We start from the raw sequence: 20,824 nt of genomic DNA, 5'->3' as shown, positions 1-20,824 counted from the left end.
TTACAATTCTGTATAACTTTCTGGCACCAGTTGATTTGAAATAAAAAATAATTTTCCACCAGAGTACCTTTTTAAAGGGATTACCTTCAGTTTGAGTAGTTTCCTATCTTGGAATAACTCCTTAAAACTGTTAAACATGAAATAAACCCATATAAATATTATACTAAGGCATATAGAGCCTGGAGACAAGAATGTTTTTCTCTGATAACTTATTTTTCTATTGATCAGGCTGCTCTCGTCTCCTTTCTTCATGCATTGTAGGACACACGTATGACTCTCTGTCCTGTTATTACTGAGGAGTGCAAAATTCAGGCAGTATTGTACAACAATGACACTCCCAAAGGATTCGATAGTAGCTGTATTTTTTTTATCTATGAAGAAACTGAACATCAGCTCAAACTTAACCGTAACACCTGCAATAGCTACACGTTGTTATACTTACTACTGAACTCTGCATTTCACAGCAGCACCGGGTTGAAATCCAGCAGAAGACTCCTCACTAGCTTCTTACATTAGGGGCTCATGAATACTGCAGGCACAGAACCATAGTAGGCCATTCAGAGTTATAGACACTTCATTTTAAGCCATTTGGAGCCCATTTCTAGTAAAATATTCTACACATATCTCTATAATACCACATAAAAATGCTAACGCACAATTTTGTATGAAATCTGAGGTATATGTGTTAGATATCGGGTCCTGGGTCCAGAGCCCCCTCCGGTCTGTCCTTGGCTTGGCCTTGCCCATCGTAGGGTTGTTTTCCATTGAGGGATGTACTGTTTTGGTCATGTGTTGCCAACCTGTTCCATCTGGCTATTCTTAATGCTCCTTAACTTAGTCCAGTGTAAGAAATGATGCCCAGTTGGGGATATTGTTTAGGGTTGGTCATACAAGTAGGTAGGGTCAATGTTGGGGGCAAGCTCCAGTCTGCCCTGAGCCTTACCTTGGACTTGACCGTATGGAGGTACAGTGGGGTCCAACTATTGTATGGTATAGATAACTTGTTCAGAGTTACAATATGGCCAGGTGCATGAGCTCTAATAGCAGAAATAGAAGAAGCATAACAACAAGAAAAAAATATACAGTTATCATATTCTTCTAAATGCATTTATGAAATGTGTTAAAAAGCACAGACAAGTTGAGAATAATCTGGTAAAAAAGGCTTCCAGCAATCTGCAGAGTTACCTAATGTTCACAAGTCTACACTCAACAGATATCATTAGAAGGGGTCATATCCATTATATCATTAAGCTCCAGCTTTGTACTAATGCAATCCAATTCAAGATCTGTCCATTAAACTGATAATGTTATTTCTGAAGAAAAACAAATACTGTATATTTTGTATCTGTATAAATCAATCAACTGCATTCTTGTCACGATTCGGCTTCCAGGTAGTGGATCCTCTGTGTCAGCGAGGGATTGGCGTGGACCGTGCTAGTGGACCGGTTCTAAGAGGCTACTGGTATTCACCAGAGCCCGCCGCAAAGCGGGATGGTCTTGCTGCGGCAGTAGCAACCAGGTCGTATCCACTAGCAACGGCTCTACCTCGCTGACTGCTGAGAAGGCGTGGGACAGAAGGACTAGGCAGAGGCAAGGTCAGACGTAGCAGAAGGTCGGGGGCAGGCGGCAAGGTTCGTAGTCAGGATGGGTAGCAGAAGTTCAGGTACACAGGCTTTGGACACACTAAACGCTTTCACTGGCACAAGGCAACAAGATCCGGCAAGGGAGTGCATGGGAGGAGGTCAGATAAAGGCAGGGAGCAGGTGGGAGCCAATTAAGCTAATTGGGCCAGGCACCAATCATTGGTGCACTGGCCCTTTAAGTCTCAGAGAGCTGGCGCGCGCGCGCCCTAGAGAGCGGAGCCGCGCGCGCCAGCACATGACAGCAGGGGACCGGGACGGGTAAGTGACCTGGGATGCGATTCGCGAGCGGGCGCGTCCCGCTGTGCGAATCGCATCCCCAACGGCCAAGACAGTGCAGCGCTCCCGGTCAGCGGGACTGACCGGGGCGCTGCAGGGAGAAAGACGCCGTGAGCGCTCCGGGGAGGAGCGGGGACCCGGAGCGCTAGGCGTAACAGTACCCCCCCCCTTAGGTCTCCCCTTCTCTTTGTCCGGTAACTGCCTCCCCTGGGATGAGGACACCGGGAAAGAATGGAGGGTTTCCTCAACGGCAGGCAGTACAGCAGGAGTGGGGATGGGGAGGGGGGGCAGAGGGCGAGGCCTGGCACGGGGCAGTGTGACACCAGGACGGGGGCCATGGGGAGGCACAGAGGCTTGCCTGACGGGACTGGGAGGGGGGGAGAGGCACTTCTTATGGCAGGCAGAGTCCCAGTTCCTGATCTCCCCGGTGGTCCAATCAATGGTGGGGGAATGAAGCCGGAGCCAAGGCAGACCGAGGAGGACCTCAGAGGTACAGTTGGGGAGAATGAAGAACTCAATCCTCTCAAGGTGGGGTCCAATAGACATGAGGAGGGGCTCTGTGCGGTAACGCACGGTGCAGTCCAATCTGGCTCCGTTGACCGCGGAAATGTAGAGCGGCTTGACGAGACGGGTCACCGGGATGCTGAATTTATTAACAAACGACTCCAAAATAAAATTTCCAGAGGCACCGGAGTCCAAGCAGGCCACGGCTGAGAGGGAGGAGTTGGCTGAAGAAGAAATCCGCACGGGCACCGTGAGACGTGGAGAAGCAGACTTGGAACCAAGAGACGCCACACCCACGTGAGCTGGGTGCGTGCGTGCGTTTCCCAGGCGTGGAGGACGGATAGGGCAATCCACCAAGAAATGCTCGGTACTGGCACAGTAAAGACAGAGATTTTCTTCCCTACGGCGATTCCTCTCTTCCTGGGTCAGGCGAGACTTATCCACTTGCATGGCCTCCTCGGCGGGAGGCCCAGGCGTAGATTGCAACGGATACTGTGGGAGAGGTGCCCAGAGATCTAAGTCTTTTTCCTGGCGGAGCTCTTGGTGTCGCTCAGAAAAACGCATGTCAATGCGGGTAGCTAGATGGATGAGTTCTTGCAGATTGGCAGGAATCTCTCGTGCGGCCAGCACATCCTTGATGCGACTGGATAGGCCTTTTTTAAAGGTCGCGCAGAGAGCCTCGTTATTCCATGATAACTCGGAGGCAAGAGTACGAAATTGGATGGCGTACTCGCCCACTGAAGAATTACCCTGGACCAGGTTCAGCAGGGCAGTCTCGGCAGAAGAAGCTCGGGCTGGCTCCTCGAAGACACTCCGGACTTCAGCGAAGAAGGCCTGGACTGTGGCTGTGGCAGGATCATTGCGGTCCCAGAGCGGTGTGGCCCAAGACAAGGCCTTTCCTGAAAGAAGGCTTACTACGAACGCCACCTTAGACCGTTCTGAAGGAAACAAGTCCGACAACATCTCCATATGCAGGGAACACTGAGACAGAAATCCACGGCAGAGTCTAGAGTCCCCATCAAATTTGTCGGGCAGGGACAAGCGGAGGTTAGGAGCGGCCACTCGCTGCGGAGGAGGTGCAGGAGCTGGCGGAGGAGATGGTTGCTGCTGTAGCAGAGGTAGAAGTTGCTGTAACATGGCGGTCAACTGCGACAGCTGCTGTCCTTGTTGGGCAATCTGCTGCGATTGCTGAGCGACCACCGTGGGAAGATCAGCGAGACTTGGCAGCGGCACCTCAGCGGGATCCATGGCCGGATCTACTGTCACGATTCGGCTTCCAGGTAGTGGATCCTCTGTGTCAACGAGGGATTGGCGTGGACCGTGCTAGTGGACCGGTTCTAAGAGGCTACTGGTATTCACCAGAGCCCGCCGCAAAGCGGGATGGTCTTGCTGCGGCAGTAGCAACCAGGTCGTATCCACTAGCAACGGCTCTACCTCGCTGACTGCTGAGAAGGCGTGGGACAGAAGGACTAGGCAGAGGCAAGGTCAGACGTAGCAGAAGGTCGGGGGCAGGCGGCAAGGTTCGTAGTCAGGATGGGTAGCAGAAGTTCAGGTACACAGGCTTTGGACACACTAAACGCTTTCACTGGCACAAGGCAACAAGATCCGGCAAGGGAGTGCATGGGAGGAGGTCAGATAAAGGCAGGGAGCAGGTGGGAGCCAATTAAGCTAATTGGGCCAGGCACCAATCATTGGTGCACTGGCCCTTTAAGTCTCAGAGAGCTGGCGCGCGCGCGCCCTAGAGAGCGGAGCCGCGCGCGCCAGCACATGACAGCAGGGGACCGGGACGGGTAAGTGACCTGGGATGCGATTCGCGAGCGGGCGCGTCCCGCTGTGCGAATCGCATCCCCAACGGCCAAGACAGTGCAGCGCTCCCGGTCAGCGGGACTGACCAGGGCGCTGCAGGGAGAAAGACGCCGTGAGCGCTCCGGGGAGGAGCGGGGACCCGGAGCGCTAGGCGTAACAATTCTCTTCTGTAGTTAGCATTAGTGCCGCCTTGATAGATAACAGGAAGACTGTGCTTACTAGAGGGATGACAAAAATAAACTTTATCTATAGAGGTGTAGGAGATTAGCTCTGTAAATCAGTCAAATAGTGGCAAAATAGCAACTGGGCCACTTGTCTTTATTTTAAAGTTACAAAGCAAATAAAGCCTTTAGATTCAGGCACAAATACAAAATAAATCCTGTCTGACCGGCACTAACTACACAACATCTTCCCTCTATGTACAGGTGGCTTACTACCAGTCTCCCAACAAAATAATAATCACTACAAATGTGTCACAGACACAAGGTAAATGCCCCCTTTTTAACCCTTCATCACTCATCAGAGGTTCCTCAAAGCCTCTCACTGCAGACTTGGTTACACCTTTTCAGTATTAATCTGCCAGTATTAATCTGCCTCAGCATCTGTGCTGACTTGGGGCCAACCTGAAAATCTTGACTGGCCCAGGAAAGGGGATAAAAGTCTCCACTACCAAACATGTTTTTCATTCCATAAAAATGTAGGCCTGATAACAGGACCAAAGGCCCTAGAAAGCTGAGTAACATCAGGGATTTCAGCTATTTCCTGTATTCCCCATATCTAACCCAGCTTCTCCTGCATGAGATATGAGCTTCCTGAAACATGGTATGCACATATGACAGGTACCCTGGAGAAATATAACGAAACAGGATAACCATTCCTGCCACTTTCTCATAGTGGTTAACCAGGATTGGAAACATTTATCTGCTTTCTTTTAAAGCCACCGCCACTCCTCAGGTTGTGTGTGATATTGCAGCACAGCTACTTGATGTGAATGGACATTTGTCTGGCGTTTTGACCTAAAAAACACAACAATAAACTGCATTGTTTTTCACTCCCAAGATGCAGTTTTTGTGGTAATAGTTGGTCTTCAAATTGTCTTTTTTTTTCTTTTGGGATTTATCCTGTGTTATTTTTATTTTTTATTACTAGCCATGGGATTCATTCACGTGACTCATCTTGTGACTCAAGTATTTCTATTGAAAATCTGGTAGGGAAAAAAATGCCATAACAAATGTAAATAATAAATGCACACAGTGTTTTTTTGCTCACATTGATGTCTATTTGCATTTTTTGCCTCCAAAAAGTGCCATATAGCTAGTATGGCATTTTTTTTTTTTTTTTTTACAAAAAAAGCCAAACATAATCTTAACCTCAAAGCATTTGGTTCCCAAATCCCAAATTTAAAACCAAGCCAGGACTGCAGCTGCAAAGCTATGCGTAACATTTTAAGGCTTTGAATGGTCTTGATTCAATAATATATACAGTAGGTTTTATTCTCTTGTGAAAATGATGTTACATATAGTTATGACCTCAGCCAAATAAGCCATTTTCTTATATTCCACAACAGATGATACACATAGTACGTTTTCAAGTAATAACTTAATGAAACACATTTGGGGGACTAGTGAGAAGGGCAAAGGTTACAGAAAATGGAAGAAAAGGGAGAAATGGATCATACAAGAGACCAGTAGTAAAAGGAGGACGACATGTAAGCAATTGGAAAAGGTCAAAGATTAGACTTGTAGGAAACTATGGGAGAAAAAGGATACTTTTGTGCTCTGCGATGTTACACATTTTAATGGAGGGTAGCATAGACCTCCTATGGTTCCCAGCATACAGTGTTAGGAAAAACCAATTCACTGATCCATAATCCTGTGGCACGATGCCCAGCATTGATTATATTATATATCTATTATATATCTAAATAAGATTCCGACAGCTCCGGACTGTTTAAAATGACAGTAAAGAAATCAAAGACTTTTTGATACATCTGAGACACATCAGAATGTCATTTTGATTGGATTTATTCTGTACATTTGAAAAGTAGCTAAGTGAAAAAAAAAAAGCTTTCCAAATAACATGGGGAAATATTAGATTTCAGCAAATTCTTCATTCTGTTGGTTTTGAGAATTGGAAACAATTTCTGTTTTGGAGTTTTACTTGAACATATAACAGGTGCCCATGATCATCTCTTCTCATATCAATTACTTTACATTGGACAAAATTGTTATAATTCATATATACACTAAAAGGTAGAAAGTACTAGGATAGGAGGTGAGTTTGGCCTAATTTGTGTCTGATATTTTAGCGGTTTTTATGTGCATCTTTATCAACAATTATCTCAGGACACTGCCATTTTAATAATAGAAAGTATACTATAAAAATATTTATTAGTATATAGTTTTCTCTAACATCCAAATACAGTGATCCCCCGAACTACGACAACCCCGACATACAATCATTTCCACATATGATGGCCTCTCAGAGGCCATTGTATGTTGAAGGCAGCATCAACATACAATGCTTTTATATGTCGGGACCATCACATAAAGGCTATCCGGCAGCGCAGACTGCTTCAGCTGCTGCCGGATAGCCATTTAATGTGACCCGTGTGCTCCGATGAGTGTCACTCACCTGTCCCTGACATTCCGGACCGTCCTCTTCATTGCTCCGTTGCATGGTCGTCGCTCTCCTTCATCGTCATCACGTCGCTGCGCATGCCGTCCCATCATCCAATTGGAGCGGCGTGCACAGCGACGTGATGACGGTGATGGAGAGCGACGATCCAGGGCAGCGGTGACGGTCCGGAGCGGCAGGGACACGTGAGTATAACTTTCGGATACATAAGATGAGGAGGCACTTCAGGTAAGTTGCGGATGCTTTAATGTGAACAGGTCATACAGCAATGCTCAGTCTAATCATTGACTAGGGTAGTCAATGATTAGACTAAGCATTGTTGTATGACCTGTTCACATTAAAGCACCCGCAACTTACCTGAAGTGCCTCCGTATCTTATTTATCCGATTTTGCCTCTTGATGTCTGGAAGAGCACCGGGAGCAAGAGGGGGTCTGTGAGTAGCCGTGACTAAGTGCACAAGATCCAAATAATCCTGTGGCAGTGCCAACCTTGAACTCTTTTTCTGTGATTTTGAGTATAACTTTCTATATAATTATTGCACGGATTCCTCAACATACGATGGATTCAAGTAACGATGGTTCATTTGGAACGAATTATCATGGTATGTTGAGGGACCACTGTATAATAATCAACATGCAACCTTTACCCCATCCACCAACTATACTACTGACTAGAAAAACTCTTGCATCCCAAGGTCATCTGTTCAAATTATAATTCAAAGTATTTCTTGGCTAAAAGGCTTTATTGTAAATGTATTGCTTTTCTTCGAAAATTTCCCCATTGAACAAAAATGCCACATAAGACGAAATACCATGCAGCCAGTACGTAGCAGACATATATCCCCCATATCCATGTATTAAGTTAAATCCATTGTTGCACAAGTGCAAATGTTAACGTGCCTGGTAATAACTTGTGAGAAAGAATAGCTTGTGAGTAGAATGAATGAACAAGATTTTCCAAATATTATGGAATACCCACAAGAATGCAAACATCACATGGAAAAGCACATAGTTAATTTTTTCTGTTATACAGTCAAATTTTCTACATATAGTATAATAGAGGCTTCAAAAAAAAAGAATGCAAATGATTCTGCAGTACTGCAGTACAGAAATAATCAAGCTGTAGAATGCCCAAAGTGTCAATATTTTGTGTGGCCACCATTATCCCTTATCCACTCCTTTATGACAACATCACAGAACTGGTGAATGTTAGAGACCTGGTGTTCCCCCACTTTCTAATTGAGGATACCCCACAGATGCTCAATAGGGTTTGGATCTGGAGACATGCTTGACCAGTCCATCACCTTTACCTTCAGCTTTTTTTGTAAGACAATAGTCGTCTTGGAGGTGTGTATGGGGTAATTATCATATTTATCATGTGGGAATACTGCCCTTAGGTCCAGTCTCAAAAGGGAGGAAATCATGCATAGCTTCAGTATGTCATGGTAAATGTTAGCATTTATGGTTCCTTCAAAGAAAGGTCCAGACCATTATACCACCACACTTGACTATAAGCAAGAAAGTCTTATCCCGGTAATTCTTACTTGGTTGTCCCCACACACACTTGACACCATCTGAACCAATTAAATTTATCTTGGTCTCATCAGACCACAGAACGTAGTTCCAGTAATCCATGTTCTTAGTCTGCTTGTCTTCAGCACAGTGTTTGCAGACCTCATTGTGCATGATCTAGGATGACAGCCATGCAGACCAATTTAATACAGTTTGCGGCAAATGGTCTGAGCACTGACAGGCTGACCCTCCACCCTTTCAACCTCTGCAGCAATACTGACAGAACTCATGTCTATTTCCCAAACCTTTGAATATGACACTGAGTATGTGCACTAAACTTCTTTGACCATAGTGAGGCCTGTCCTTAACGGGACCTGTCCTGTGAAACCCCCATATAGTCTTACCCATCTTGCTGAAACTCAGTTTTATGGTCCTGACAATGTTCTTATAGCCTTGGTCATTTTTATGTAGAGCAACTATTCTTTTTTTTCAAATCCTGAGAGAGTTCTTTGCCATGAGGTATCATGTTGAACTTCCAGGAACCAGTATTAGAAAGTGTGAAAGCGATAACACCAAATTTAAGACACCTGCTCCCCATTTATAGACCTTGTAATACTAAAAAGTCACATGACACTGGGGAGCAAAAATGACTGGTCCCAATTTGGACATTTCCTCTTTTTGTTGCCAAAGTTTAGACATTAATGGCTGTGTGTTGAGTTATTTTGAGGGGACGCAACATTAAACAGTGTTATACAGGCTGTGCACTCTCTACTTTATATTGTAGCAGAGGGTCATTTCTTCAGTGTTGTCACATGAAATATATATTATCAAATATTTACAAAAGTGTTAGGCGTGTGCTTACCTATGTGAGATACTGTAGTAGGGTATATAAAACACTCTCGTGGGCTAGATAGAAACATACAGGTAAAGAAAAATACAGTCCTACTTATGTCCCCTCTTTTGGTGCCCAATTTCATATTTGATTAGGCATGTAGACACTGGTGAATGATGCCACATAGATTGTGCTGATGTTTATAACAAGTTACTGCTGCTTCTGTACATATTGCTAGTGGAGGGAAGTCTTAGTCTCAAAGTCATGGCTTGACTACCATAAAATTGGATGTCAAAGCTGGATATACCTAATCAGCCCTGCCATTGTGTCTTAAAGGGAAAACATATTTTTTTTTTAAATCAACTGATGCCAGAAAGTTAAACAGATTAGTAAACTGCTTCTATTTTAAAATCTCTGTCCATGTCAGGAACTGTCCACAGCAGGATAGGTTTGTTATGGGGATTTGTGCCTAATCTGGACAGTTCCTGACACGGACAGAGGTGTCAGCAGAGAGCACTGTGGTCAGACAGAAAAGAAATTCAAAAAGAAAAGAACTTGCTCTGGAGCATACAGCAGCTGATAAGTACTGGAGGATTAAGATTTTGAAATTTACAAATCTGTTTAACTTTCTGGTACCAGTTGATTTAAAAAAAAAATGCTTTCCAGCGGAGTACCCCTTTAAGTCGATGGGAGATAAACAAATTGCGTAAATTCCCTGCTTTGCCTGCTTTTGGCTTTTCCAACCACCTCCGACCACTGCAAGCAGACCGGAGGTGGTTGGAAAAAAACTATTTGCCGATGTGAAACAACACCACTAAGTCTTGTGAGCTTGGGACAATCCTTACAAAAATAAAAAGGGATGTTTTATTTTTTATTTTTTATTTCCTGAACAAGCAAGATTTTTCTTTCATATTGTTGTACATACTATAGGCTTAATTAGTTGTTTTTGGTTCTTACCAGTTTACTACATTATAGAGTAGAGAAAATGACCATGCTGTCATTGACCTACATTAGACTTCCAGTAGTTCCAAATGCCTTTGTAGCAGTGTTTTCCTACTGTGGCTCACATTATATGAGCTTTCCAGAACCAGACAGAATGTCATTCACTCCCAGTGAAGCTCACATAGCTTCACATATGTTTCGGTGACATATATTATAGCGGTATTTTATATGGTAATTTTTCCTCTGCATGCTATAACAAATCTGAGTTCTCTTTACAAAATCCATATGCTCACTCTCACTTATTGCTGCCAGGACTTGCAATGACTGACTAATTAGAAATCTAGCAATGAACCCGCTGCAATTGTCAATTTATCTTTGTACGTTTTAGGATCTGCTCCACACATCTTCCATAACACAGAACATTCTACGTTTCTGCCATCTCAATATGGCATTATCTCCCAGGAAGACATGGAATTATAAAGAATATACAAGACTGAATTTAAAAAAGGAACATGCAAATTTGTATATTATATCATGCAGTGAAAATGCTTCAACTTGCAACCCTGTTCCAAATTTTTATGCAAATTATATTTTTATCATTTACCTAAATAATCGATGTAAATAACAGTCAGCATACCTACTGCAAGTCCCAGCAAGCCTGTTAGGCCTCTCTGTGTCACTGGCCACCTCTCTGGGATACTGGCTGAACTGGATAGACTGTACCACCTGTCTAACATCAGTAAAAGCTATCGTTACCTTTAACTTGGCCTTGGACTAGCGGTATTACCTTCGGGTTGTTATATAGGAAAACCATGCACTGGTGTCACGACCAAAAAGGGGTTAATACCATCTACCCCTGGGCAACACCATCTGCCCCTTTCACCTCATCTCACACCCCATGGCTCACCACATATGGATAGGGGATAAGTGTCTGATCAAAGGGCTCTGTTCATGGTGGGTCTGGCCACTTCTCTCCCATCTTTACGCATTCTCTATGGGAGCGCTGGAGATACGTGAGTGCTGTGCTAGAGTACCTCTGGTGCTCCTATAGGCAGTGTATGGAGCGCATGCCAACGTACTGTTCCATGCACAGGGAAAGATACAGGGCCCCCTTCTGGATGATGGAGGGGGAGATGCCCGGGATCAGGCACTTCTATCCTGCAGATAGGAGATACTTAGTAGCTGAGTACCCAAGGGCATCAAAATATGAGGATAAAATAAAAATGTTGTAGCAATTATTATGTATTCTGTTTTATAATGTATACAATATATATTGTTTGTCCTTCCTGATATTAGCTCACAGATCTAAATTACATTAAAGTCTACTGTGCTTACAGGCAGTTGCCAAAATGGAATTAAGCCAGTCAGCAACAACCAGTCCATTGCGATTATTGGTGCCATGAATGTGCCTCCTACAGCATTAATGGGGATCGAATCGGAATCATCACAAGGGTTGTCTCCAACTTTAGCTCCACCCTATCATATGTTGACAATATCTCCAATCAAGATACCACTTCTTGCTTCTCAGTTACCAGGTAATTTTTTATTATACTCTTTACTGTGGAACACCTTGGATAGTTGTATTGATATAGAAATCTAACTATGCAAACTGGCTCCCCTCTAGAAAGAAGACAATTATCTTTAGTGCCACCTGTTAAAGGCAGCTTCCCTGCAAGTTAATGTTTGACCCATTAAAGAGCCTTCTTACATGCTTAGAGATATCAGTAAAGTCAGAATCTGCTGTTGTACAGGGCAGGATTGGACCTGTCATATTCTCTTATCCTGCCTTTTAATGATTAGCAGGGTTAGTTTTTGTTGAAGTAATGGGTCCATGACGAGTTTTTGTGGTGCTTGGTTTACGTTGACGCCTTAGTCTATTTGAAGGTCCAGCTACTAGCCCCAGTGGCCGATTTGTTTCATTTTTTCAGTGGTCTGCTGTTGTGCTATGCATTGTGCAGTTTATGTGGGCTTTAACATTTGATTTTGAAAGTTTCTGTGCTATGTTGTCTTTTGTGTTTTCTAGCCTTGTTGACAAATATTCCCTTTAGTCTGTAGTGTCTTGCTGTGTATTTGTTGTTTGCAATTTATTTCCATCACCTTGCAATACTATCACTCTCAGCAAGACTACTACTCCTATCGGCCATTGACATCTAGTGGTGAGTTTACATTTATTTTTGCTTACGACTTTTGTTAGAAGCTTATATGAATTTCCTTGCACAACTGTTGATTTGTCCAACTGCCGTACCATAAGTCCCGGGGGTATCTGAGTACTGGGAGTCATTGTTAGGAGCCAGGAAAGACAACTATTATGAGGAAACATTTAACTCTAGACAGCTTTTTTCAGGATTCTAGCTTTCGGAAACAGCTGTCTACAGTCTCTTTCTTTTGGAAAACATTTTGACTTTGCTAAAACAGTTTTCCTCTTCTTATAGAACTACTTTTTATATTATTTCTCAAGGAGCATCATCCAAAAGACTCACTGCCCCAGCAAAGAGAAACAGTAACCCAAGAAAACTAAGTCTGACTAGTTATGCACAAATCAATAATTAGCTAGAATCTGAGTATAAACTGATTCAAGCAAGTATTTAACAGGGAAGGGGTCAATAAACAACAAATATCCCCATATAATAGGGGCTGGCAGAGGCATATCCAACTTAGACCAACTGTTATCCTTCAATGGCAATTTACTTACAACACTTTTTTCTTATTAAATGTATGCACCATTCCTATTAAAATACGTATGGTGCATACATTTCTATTATGTATCTAGCCAACTCAAGAGCTAGAAAATTAAAGCTAAAACACAACTCTGTGGCATCTGTTCAATCTAACTTTCCTGGTGTCCTGGCAGTGGTGTACCCTGCTTCTTAAAAAGATACAGTACACTATTGGAAACTAGTTTAACCCCTTTACTCAACAGCCTGTTTTGACCTTAATGAACAAGGCAAATTTTCAAAATCTGACATGCGTTCACTTATTTGGCAATAACTTTGGAATGCTTTTACTTATGAAAGTGATTCTGAGACTGTTTTTTTCGTGACATATTGTATTTACATTAGTGGTAAATTTTGATTGATATATTTAGCAGTTTTTGTAAATAAAATCCGAAATTCTGTGAAAAAATGAAAAATTAGCATTTTTCTAGACTTTACATTTTCTTCTTGTACCATAGCCATATTGCACCAAATTAATGATTAATTCACATCTACAATATGTCTACTTTATGTTCCTATCATTTGCTAAACATTATTTTACTTTTTTAGAATGTTAGAAGGTTAATAAGTTTAGCAGTAATTTTCCACATTTTCAAGAAAATTTCAAAATCTGATTTTTCATGGACCAGTTCAGTTCTGAAGTGGAATTAAGGGGCCTTTATGTTAGATACAACCCTTAGGCTAGGTTCCCACTGTGGAATTTCTGGGCAGAATTTCTGCCGGAGATCGAGTCGGCGGCACTAAGACCACGTGGACTACATTGTCGTCCCCATAGATGGCAATGCATTTCTGAGCAGATCTTCCAAAAGATCCACCCAGAAATGCATTGCAGTCTATGGGGGCAGCATTCCAGTCTGCTTGGTCCTAGCACCGCCGGCTCGATCTCCGACAGAACCTCTGCCCAGAAATTCTGCAGTGTGATCCCAGCCTTAAAGTAGTCAGAATGACATTAAATAAGTTTATTAACCCTTTAGGCGTTTCACAGAAATGAAAGCAATGTGGAGGCTGAATTTAAAAATACATTTTTTTTGCAGATTTTTCATTTTAATCCATTTTTTTTCTGTAACACAATAGGCGTTGACTAAGAAATACAACTCATATGTGGCCTTTATGCACTACATGTCTCTCACACAGGCCTCAAACTTTAAGGTGTGCTATGCCGATTTTGGGGCGTTCTTTTAGTTTAGGATATTTTTTTGGCATCATATAGAGTTACAGAGTTGCAATATATATATATATATATATATATATATATATATATATATATATACACTTTTTTTTATATTAAAGTTCATTTATAGAATAAAAACTATTTTTGTAAAAAAGATCACATTTGTAAGTCACCATAATCTGTGAGCCATAACTTTTTCACTGACGCAATTGTGTGAGGACTCATTTATTGCTGTACTTGTTGACGTTTCGGGGTGGACAATTTTTGGGTGTGTTTTATATATATATACACACTTTTTTTAATTGAAAAATTTTTTTTCACATTTTTTATTTTATTTTTCCCATTTTACTTAATTTAAATTTTTTACTATTATACACATAATTCAATGGAGTACACATCTGTACTCCATTGAATTATGCCTATCTCTGTCATAGACATAGGATAGATCAGTCATTACCTTAGGTAAAGATTGATTTGTTGCCATGACAACGGAGGCCACTGTCAGTCCTCCGGTTGCCGTGGAAACCATCAGCGCTCTGCTTTTACTTTCCAGAGCGCCAATCGGGGACAGAGGGAGCTCCCTCCCATACCCCTGCCAGATCCCTGCTATTGGTCCGTCTGCACTGGTGGACCAATAGCAGCGATTGCCAGCTGGGGACCACTGTGAATGGTCCCTGGCCGGCTTCAGGGAGGCCCGACTTTGCAGCACAGCCGAGCTCAATAAACTGTCACAGCGTCCGGCGGCGCTTTGGCAGTTTATTTCCATCAAGTACATGTACCTGATGTTGCGGTAAGTCACTGCTAATCATCAGGTACATGATTTTGCCTAAATGGGTTAAATATTAAATGGACTTCCCATAAATAATAAAGGTGGCTTTCTAGCCCTCAGCCTGTTTGCAGTCTCTGAACATGATGGGGAGCCAAAAATGTCGAAGAAGGTTTCCCACTTCATTATGATTATGTTAGACAGGTTACTTGAAAAATTTCAGATCCAAGAGTGTTCATGTGGAGTCATATCCCTTTTAAATACCTATGGTGCATTCATTTCTATTATGCATTCAGCCAACACAAGAACAAGAAACCTAGAAGGGGTTTCCATAGAGTATGCCAGCATAAACAAGTTTGCAATTGGCTTCAATTAGCAAACTTGCCTGGTTCTGTAGATATTTCTTCATCTCTACCCTCTTGTTGAAAGCTGTCAGTCACGGTTCCCACCCACTAGCTCTGCTTTACAAACAGTCTTGATGTCCCTCTACAGAGTGTCAGGAGCTTCTCAACTCACATTAAGCTCCCTGCTAGATCTTATCTCAGCAAATTTATCATGCCCAGCAGTTGCAGGGATATTGCTTTAGCTTGGAAGATGTCAGACACTGAAGCACAGAAACAGATGACCTGCCTCTGACCACAGCCAGCAGTATGAGCTGACAGCAGAATAATAGAGAGAGGCAATCAGCCAGACAAGACAACCCCTTTTTAAATCTGAAACACAACTTTTTAACATCTGGGCCATCTAAATTTCATGTTGTCCTAGCAGTGGTTTACCCTGCTGCTTAGAAGGACATTAGTCCTTAGGTATTACCTTTGAAATCAATAGGTTGCTCTTGTGATCCATGGATATGTCAGCCTCTTCTTGGTTGCTTATTGTTAGTTACAATACAGTCATCAACGATGTCACTTCTGTGAATGGAGAACATACTCTATTTGATAGACAAATACTGTAGGTGCTATGAGCCATGCACTGGAGTAATCATCAAATGACCAAGGACGTTTTTTTTTCCCTGGACGTAAATACAACTGGTTTCTAGTGAATGACTAAACGAGGAGATCTTGAAAACTATGAGCAATGGATAAAGAAATTATATTAGAAAACTGTTTAACTCTGCAATGTATAGCATTCAATGGTAAAACTGAAATATTCCTTTACTGAGTGTAGTTTGTTGTTATATACCGTAGATAAAATATTATCACTGGAGTTGGTCCAGAAATGAATAATGTTCCCATTTGTACTGAAACATTCTGGGTCTTATTTCCATTTGACCTACTATATTGTGACTCCTCTCACTCTTACTGACTGCATCTATTTTAGGCTTAATTAATTTTCGTTTCTGCTGTCAACTAATCTGAAAATCATGCCTGCCAAACGGAAACGCTGAAGAGCAATGCAAAGACACTGACTGATGTTGGCAAACCAAAGAACTTTCCTCTATAGGCATAGAGTGATAATGGATTACCGGCACGCCCATTATGAGGCTTGTCCAGGAATAATTAATGGGTTTAATTGTCTATAGTACAGAGGGTTCACAACCATTGCTAAGTACTCTCTGCATTTATTGGATCCCCATAGAAACAGAAGATTGTCAGCAGACTTTTTATCATAACAACCAAATACATCTCAGCCTTTATATCTTAACAAGCATTGGTAAAAGGAAACTTGTATACATGAGGAATGTAGGTTAGCACTCACCGCAACAGACATCTACCTATACGAAGAACTGTATCCATGGACGGGCATAACGGGACAGTGTGGAACACTCAGGTGATTGCCGCCTGTTACCCCCAACACCTGACATCCCCATAAGCGACTGCCAGCCATTTTACACATCACTTCGTTCCTTTCTCGTCTTCTTTAAGGATGGAAGAAGCACGTAGTGACATGCAAAATGGCTGCAACTCTGAGCACTCCACACCGTTCCGTTATGCCTCTCTGTGGATCCGGTTCCACGCCTTGGCAGACACGTGTTGCGGTGAGGGCTGACCCACGTTCCTCATGTATACAAGTTGTTACTGGACTATCTGTCCTTTTTTGGTGTAGCACCCTGTGGAAGTCACTTAATTTTTATGGACTGGGTAACTCCGCTAGTGTATATGGACTTGGTGTATCGTTGCAGCTGGGAACCATTATTCACTAGTGCCCTCCCCTTTAATTTCTCTACAGTGGACTGGTGAAATGAAAGCTTAGCTGTGAGCTTAGTTGCTATGGACAAAACCAGACAATTTTTGTCCTCTGACAGATTGATTACTCTGGCCCATGGTTTTGATCATCTTCCCGATTAGTTAAAGATAAGTTCACCCCCTATCCACAGGATGAGCCAAAAATCTGTGATTTGTGGGGATGTCGGGTGTTGGGATTAACTATATTTATTATACACTGCTCTAAAAATAAGAATAAAGGGAACACTAAGATAACACATCCTAGATCTGAATGAATTAACTAATTGCATTAAAATTTTTTGTCTTTACATAGTTGAATGTGCTGACAACAAAATCACACAAAAATTATCAGTGGGGATCAAATTTATCAATCCATGGAGGTCTGGATATGGAGTCACACTTAAAATCAAAGTGGAAAACCACACAACAGGCTGATCCAACTTTGATGTAATGTCCTTAAAACAAGTCAAAATGAGGTTCAGCAGTGTGTGTGGCCTCCACGTGCCTGTATGACATCCCTACCAGGCCTGGGCATGTTCATGAGGAGGGGGCTGATGGTGTCCTGAGGGATGTCCTCCCAGACCTGGACTAAAGCATCCACCAACTCTTGGACAGTCTGTAGTTCAACGTGGCGTTGGTGGATGGAGGGAGACATGATGTCCCAGATGTGCTCAATTGGATTCAGGTCTGGGGAACAGGCAGGCAAGTCCATAGCATCAATGCCATCCTCTTGCAGGTACTGCTGACACACTCCAGACACATGAGGTCTAGCATTGTCTTGCATTGGCAGGAACCCAGGGCCAACTGCACCAGCATATGGTCACACAAGGGGTCTGAGGATCTCATCTCGGTACCTAATGGCAGTCAGGCTAACTCTGGCAAGCACATGGAGGGCTGTGTGGCCCCCCAAAGAAATGCCACCCACACCATTACTGACCCACCGCCATAACGGTCATGCTGGAGGATGTTGCAGGCAGCAGAACGTTCTCCATGGCGTCTCCAGACTCTGTCACGTCTGTCACATTTGCTCAGTGTGAACCTGCTTTCATCTGTGAAGAGCACAGGGTGCCAGTGGTGAATTTTCCAATCTTGGTGTTCTCTGGCAAATGCCAAACGTCCTGAACGGAGTTGGGCTGTAAGCACAACCCTTACCTGTTGAAGTCAGGCCCTCATACAACCCTCATGGAGTCTGTTTCTGACTGTTTGAGTGGACACTTGCACATTTGTGGCCTGCTGGAGGTCATTTTGCAGGGCTCTGGCAGTGCTCTTCCTTGCGCAAAGGTGGAGGTAGCAGTCCTGCTGCTTGGTTGTTGCCCTGCTACGGCCTCCTCCACATCTCCTGATGTACTGGCCTGTCTCCTGGTAGCACCTCCATGCTCTGGAAACTACGCTAACAGACACAGCAAACCTTATTGCCACAGCTCGCATTGATGTGCCATCCTGAATGAGCTGCACTACCTGAGCCCCTTATGTGGGTTGTAGACTCTCATGCTACCACTAGAGTGAAAGCACCGCCAGCATTCAAAAGTGACCAAAATATCAGCCAGAAAACATAGGAACTGAGAAGTGGTCTGTGGTCATCACCTGCAGAACAACTCCTTTATTGGGAGGTGTCTTGCTAATTGCCTATAATTTTCACCTTTGTCTGTTCTATTTGCACAACAGCATGTGAAATTGATTGTCAATTAGTGTTGCTTCCTGAGTGGACAGTGTACATACCTACCTGTTGAGAAGTGTACATACCTACCTGTTACCCTCTCTCCCAATCGGCTGTTCAGCACCCTCTATTGTATAGTGAACTGGGCTGGGCTGCAACATTCAATGTATAGTATAGCTCCTACTGAAGTGAATGAAAGCCAAGCTGCAGTTACCTGGCACCACCACTATTCAATGAAGGGCACTGAGCTTTCAGCCGTGTTCACTGTGTTATACAGGGCTCTGAAAAGATGGTCAGCAGGGGTGACAGGTGCTGGTGTGGATATGTATAATAAATATAGAAGAGATTTATTGCAAATCTTTTTTTTAATTATTAGATATCTAATAAAATATTTCATTTTGGTTACAATAATTATAAAGTATTGTCCAAAAATGTGAAAAAGAGCAAGTATGTAGTTTGTCTAGATTTACAGTGGGTAAAACACCCGACCCATATAAAAATGTGCTTATCTACTATCTATCCCTACTACAAACCCACTTTTATAGGTGGAGGATGGGCTCTGAAAATCAATTCCTTCGGTTGAGCACAAGGAAATTGCGTCAGACAGCCAACTTGGCTGTTTTCAGTCCTCCCTTCCCCCACACTATGTCCCGTAACAGCAAACAGGGTGGAAGAGCTAGGAAGCCATCTTTGTAAATTGTGTGAGGGCCATTGAAAGTTATAACTACTTTCCAATGGTGTACTGTATTTTCCTGAGAAGCAGGGTAACACTTGAGGTAGCATGAATAAACAACAGAATCATGAATTTTGCTAGAAAATTAAGACAAAAATAGACATGGAGACATAGAAATCTTCTAGAAGATGAAGATGAAGACCAAAATATACATGGAGACATGGAAATCGTATCTTATTTTCCATGTATTCCATAATGAAGCAGTCTTAATGTTACCTTGTTTAGGTCAACCCATTGGTGGGTTTCCCTCTGGAATTCTGTAGCATGAAATCTACTTTATCTTCTGTTGTTGCCTTTTAGCATTGTCTATTCTCACTGAAGTGATGGGTGTTATGTTTCTGTGAAGTGATAATCCTGATTTACTCTAAAAGATCCTTCTTCATCTTTCTTCTAAAGCTATTGTTGGCTGATGAAAGTTGTATTGCTTACTTCTTTTCACGGAAGAACAATTTATAAAAAATCAATATTGCATTTTCCTTCTTCCATGTTCTTATTTTACATTTAATAAGCTGTGTAAACTCCAAACCATTTTCTGCTAATCTTCTATATAGATTTATGAGGGATGGAAGTAAAACAAACCTGTCATCAGTTTTGGATCATTTTATCTTGAATATTTGACTGTAGAACAGGACTGTAGAATAGTGGATATGGAGTAGGACTTTCCCCTAAGCACAGCTACCGTTTGTTAGCACAGATCTGATTCAGCTAAATTGTACTGTACTGTACCTAGGTGTCTCTCATCTGTAATTGGATCATCAATAGCTTCTGCTTTAATATGTAGGACATGCAGAGAATATTTTACATCTATTCAGCAGTATGTATCGATATTGCTGTTAGAAAAAGCATTTTCTAGAACTATAATATTAATGGTGGTGGCGGTGGTGGTGGCGGGGGGGGGGGGGTGGGGAAGGGGTGTTCCAACTCACGACAGCCCCAGTGTAATACTGCCTGAAGCACCACATCCCATTCCCTTGTTTTCCAGTCACTGCACCATATTTATATGGTTGTTGCTCTACCCAATATTGAAGCTCAGTCTCGTTGACTTGAATGGAAGTGAGCTGCAGTGCCGGTCACAGCCACTTCCAAAATTATGGTGCTGTGCCTGGTAAACAAGGAAGGTAATTGAGTGCCCACGCACAGTCCCTTAAAGGGGTACTCCGCCCCCAGACATCTTATCCTCTTCAGGTGCAGCACCAGAGCATCCAATTTTATGTTGCGCCATTCAAACTAAATCTGTATAAAGCTTATATACAGATCAATGTTACAGGCTACAAACAAATCTTGTGAGTCTAATTATCTACCTTTTGCCAAGCTACCGAACACGCCTGATAAGCAATTGACTTAAAGGGGTACTCTGCCCGGAGACATCTTATCCCCTATCCAAAGTATAGGGGATAAGATGTCTGATTGCGGGGGTCTCGCCGCTGGGGACCCCCGCAATCTCGGATGTGGCACCCCAGACATCC

At 42.8% G+C, this 20,824-nt stretch overlaps 1 protein-coding gene across 1 annotated transcript in view; it reads left to right on the top strand.

Annotated features, from left to right (window-relative positions):
- Positions 1 to 20,824, top strand: part of TCERG1L (transcription elongation regulator 1 like) — a 340,750-nt gene that overhangs the window by 66,390 nt on the left and 253,536 nt on the right. Inside the window, exon 4 of the mRNA XM_056529021.1 lies at positions 11,490 to 11,687. Within this exon, the coding sequence (XP_056384996.1) occupies positions 11,490 to 11,687 (198 nt within the window). The remainder of the gene's footprint in view (positions 1 to 11,489; positions 11,688 to 20,824) is intronic.

The sequence above is a fragment of the Hyla sarda genome, chromosome 7 (assembly GCF_029499605.1).
Source record: "Hyla sarda isolate aHylSar1 chromosome 7, aHylSar1.hap1, whole genome shotgun sequence".
Taxonomy (NCBI): Eukaryota; Metazoa; Chordata; class Amphibia; order Anura; family Hylidae; genus Hyla; species Hyla sarda.
Note: the sequence above shows the minus strand (reverse complement) of the source record. Positions and strands in the feature narration are given on the sequence as shown.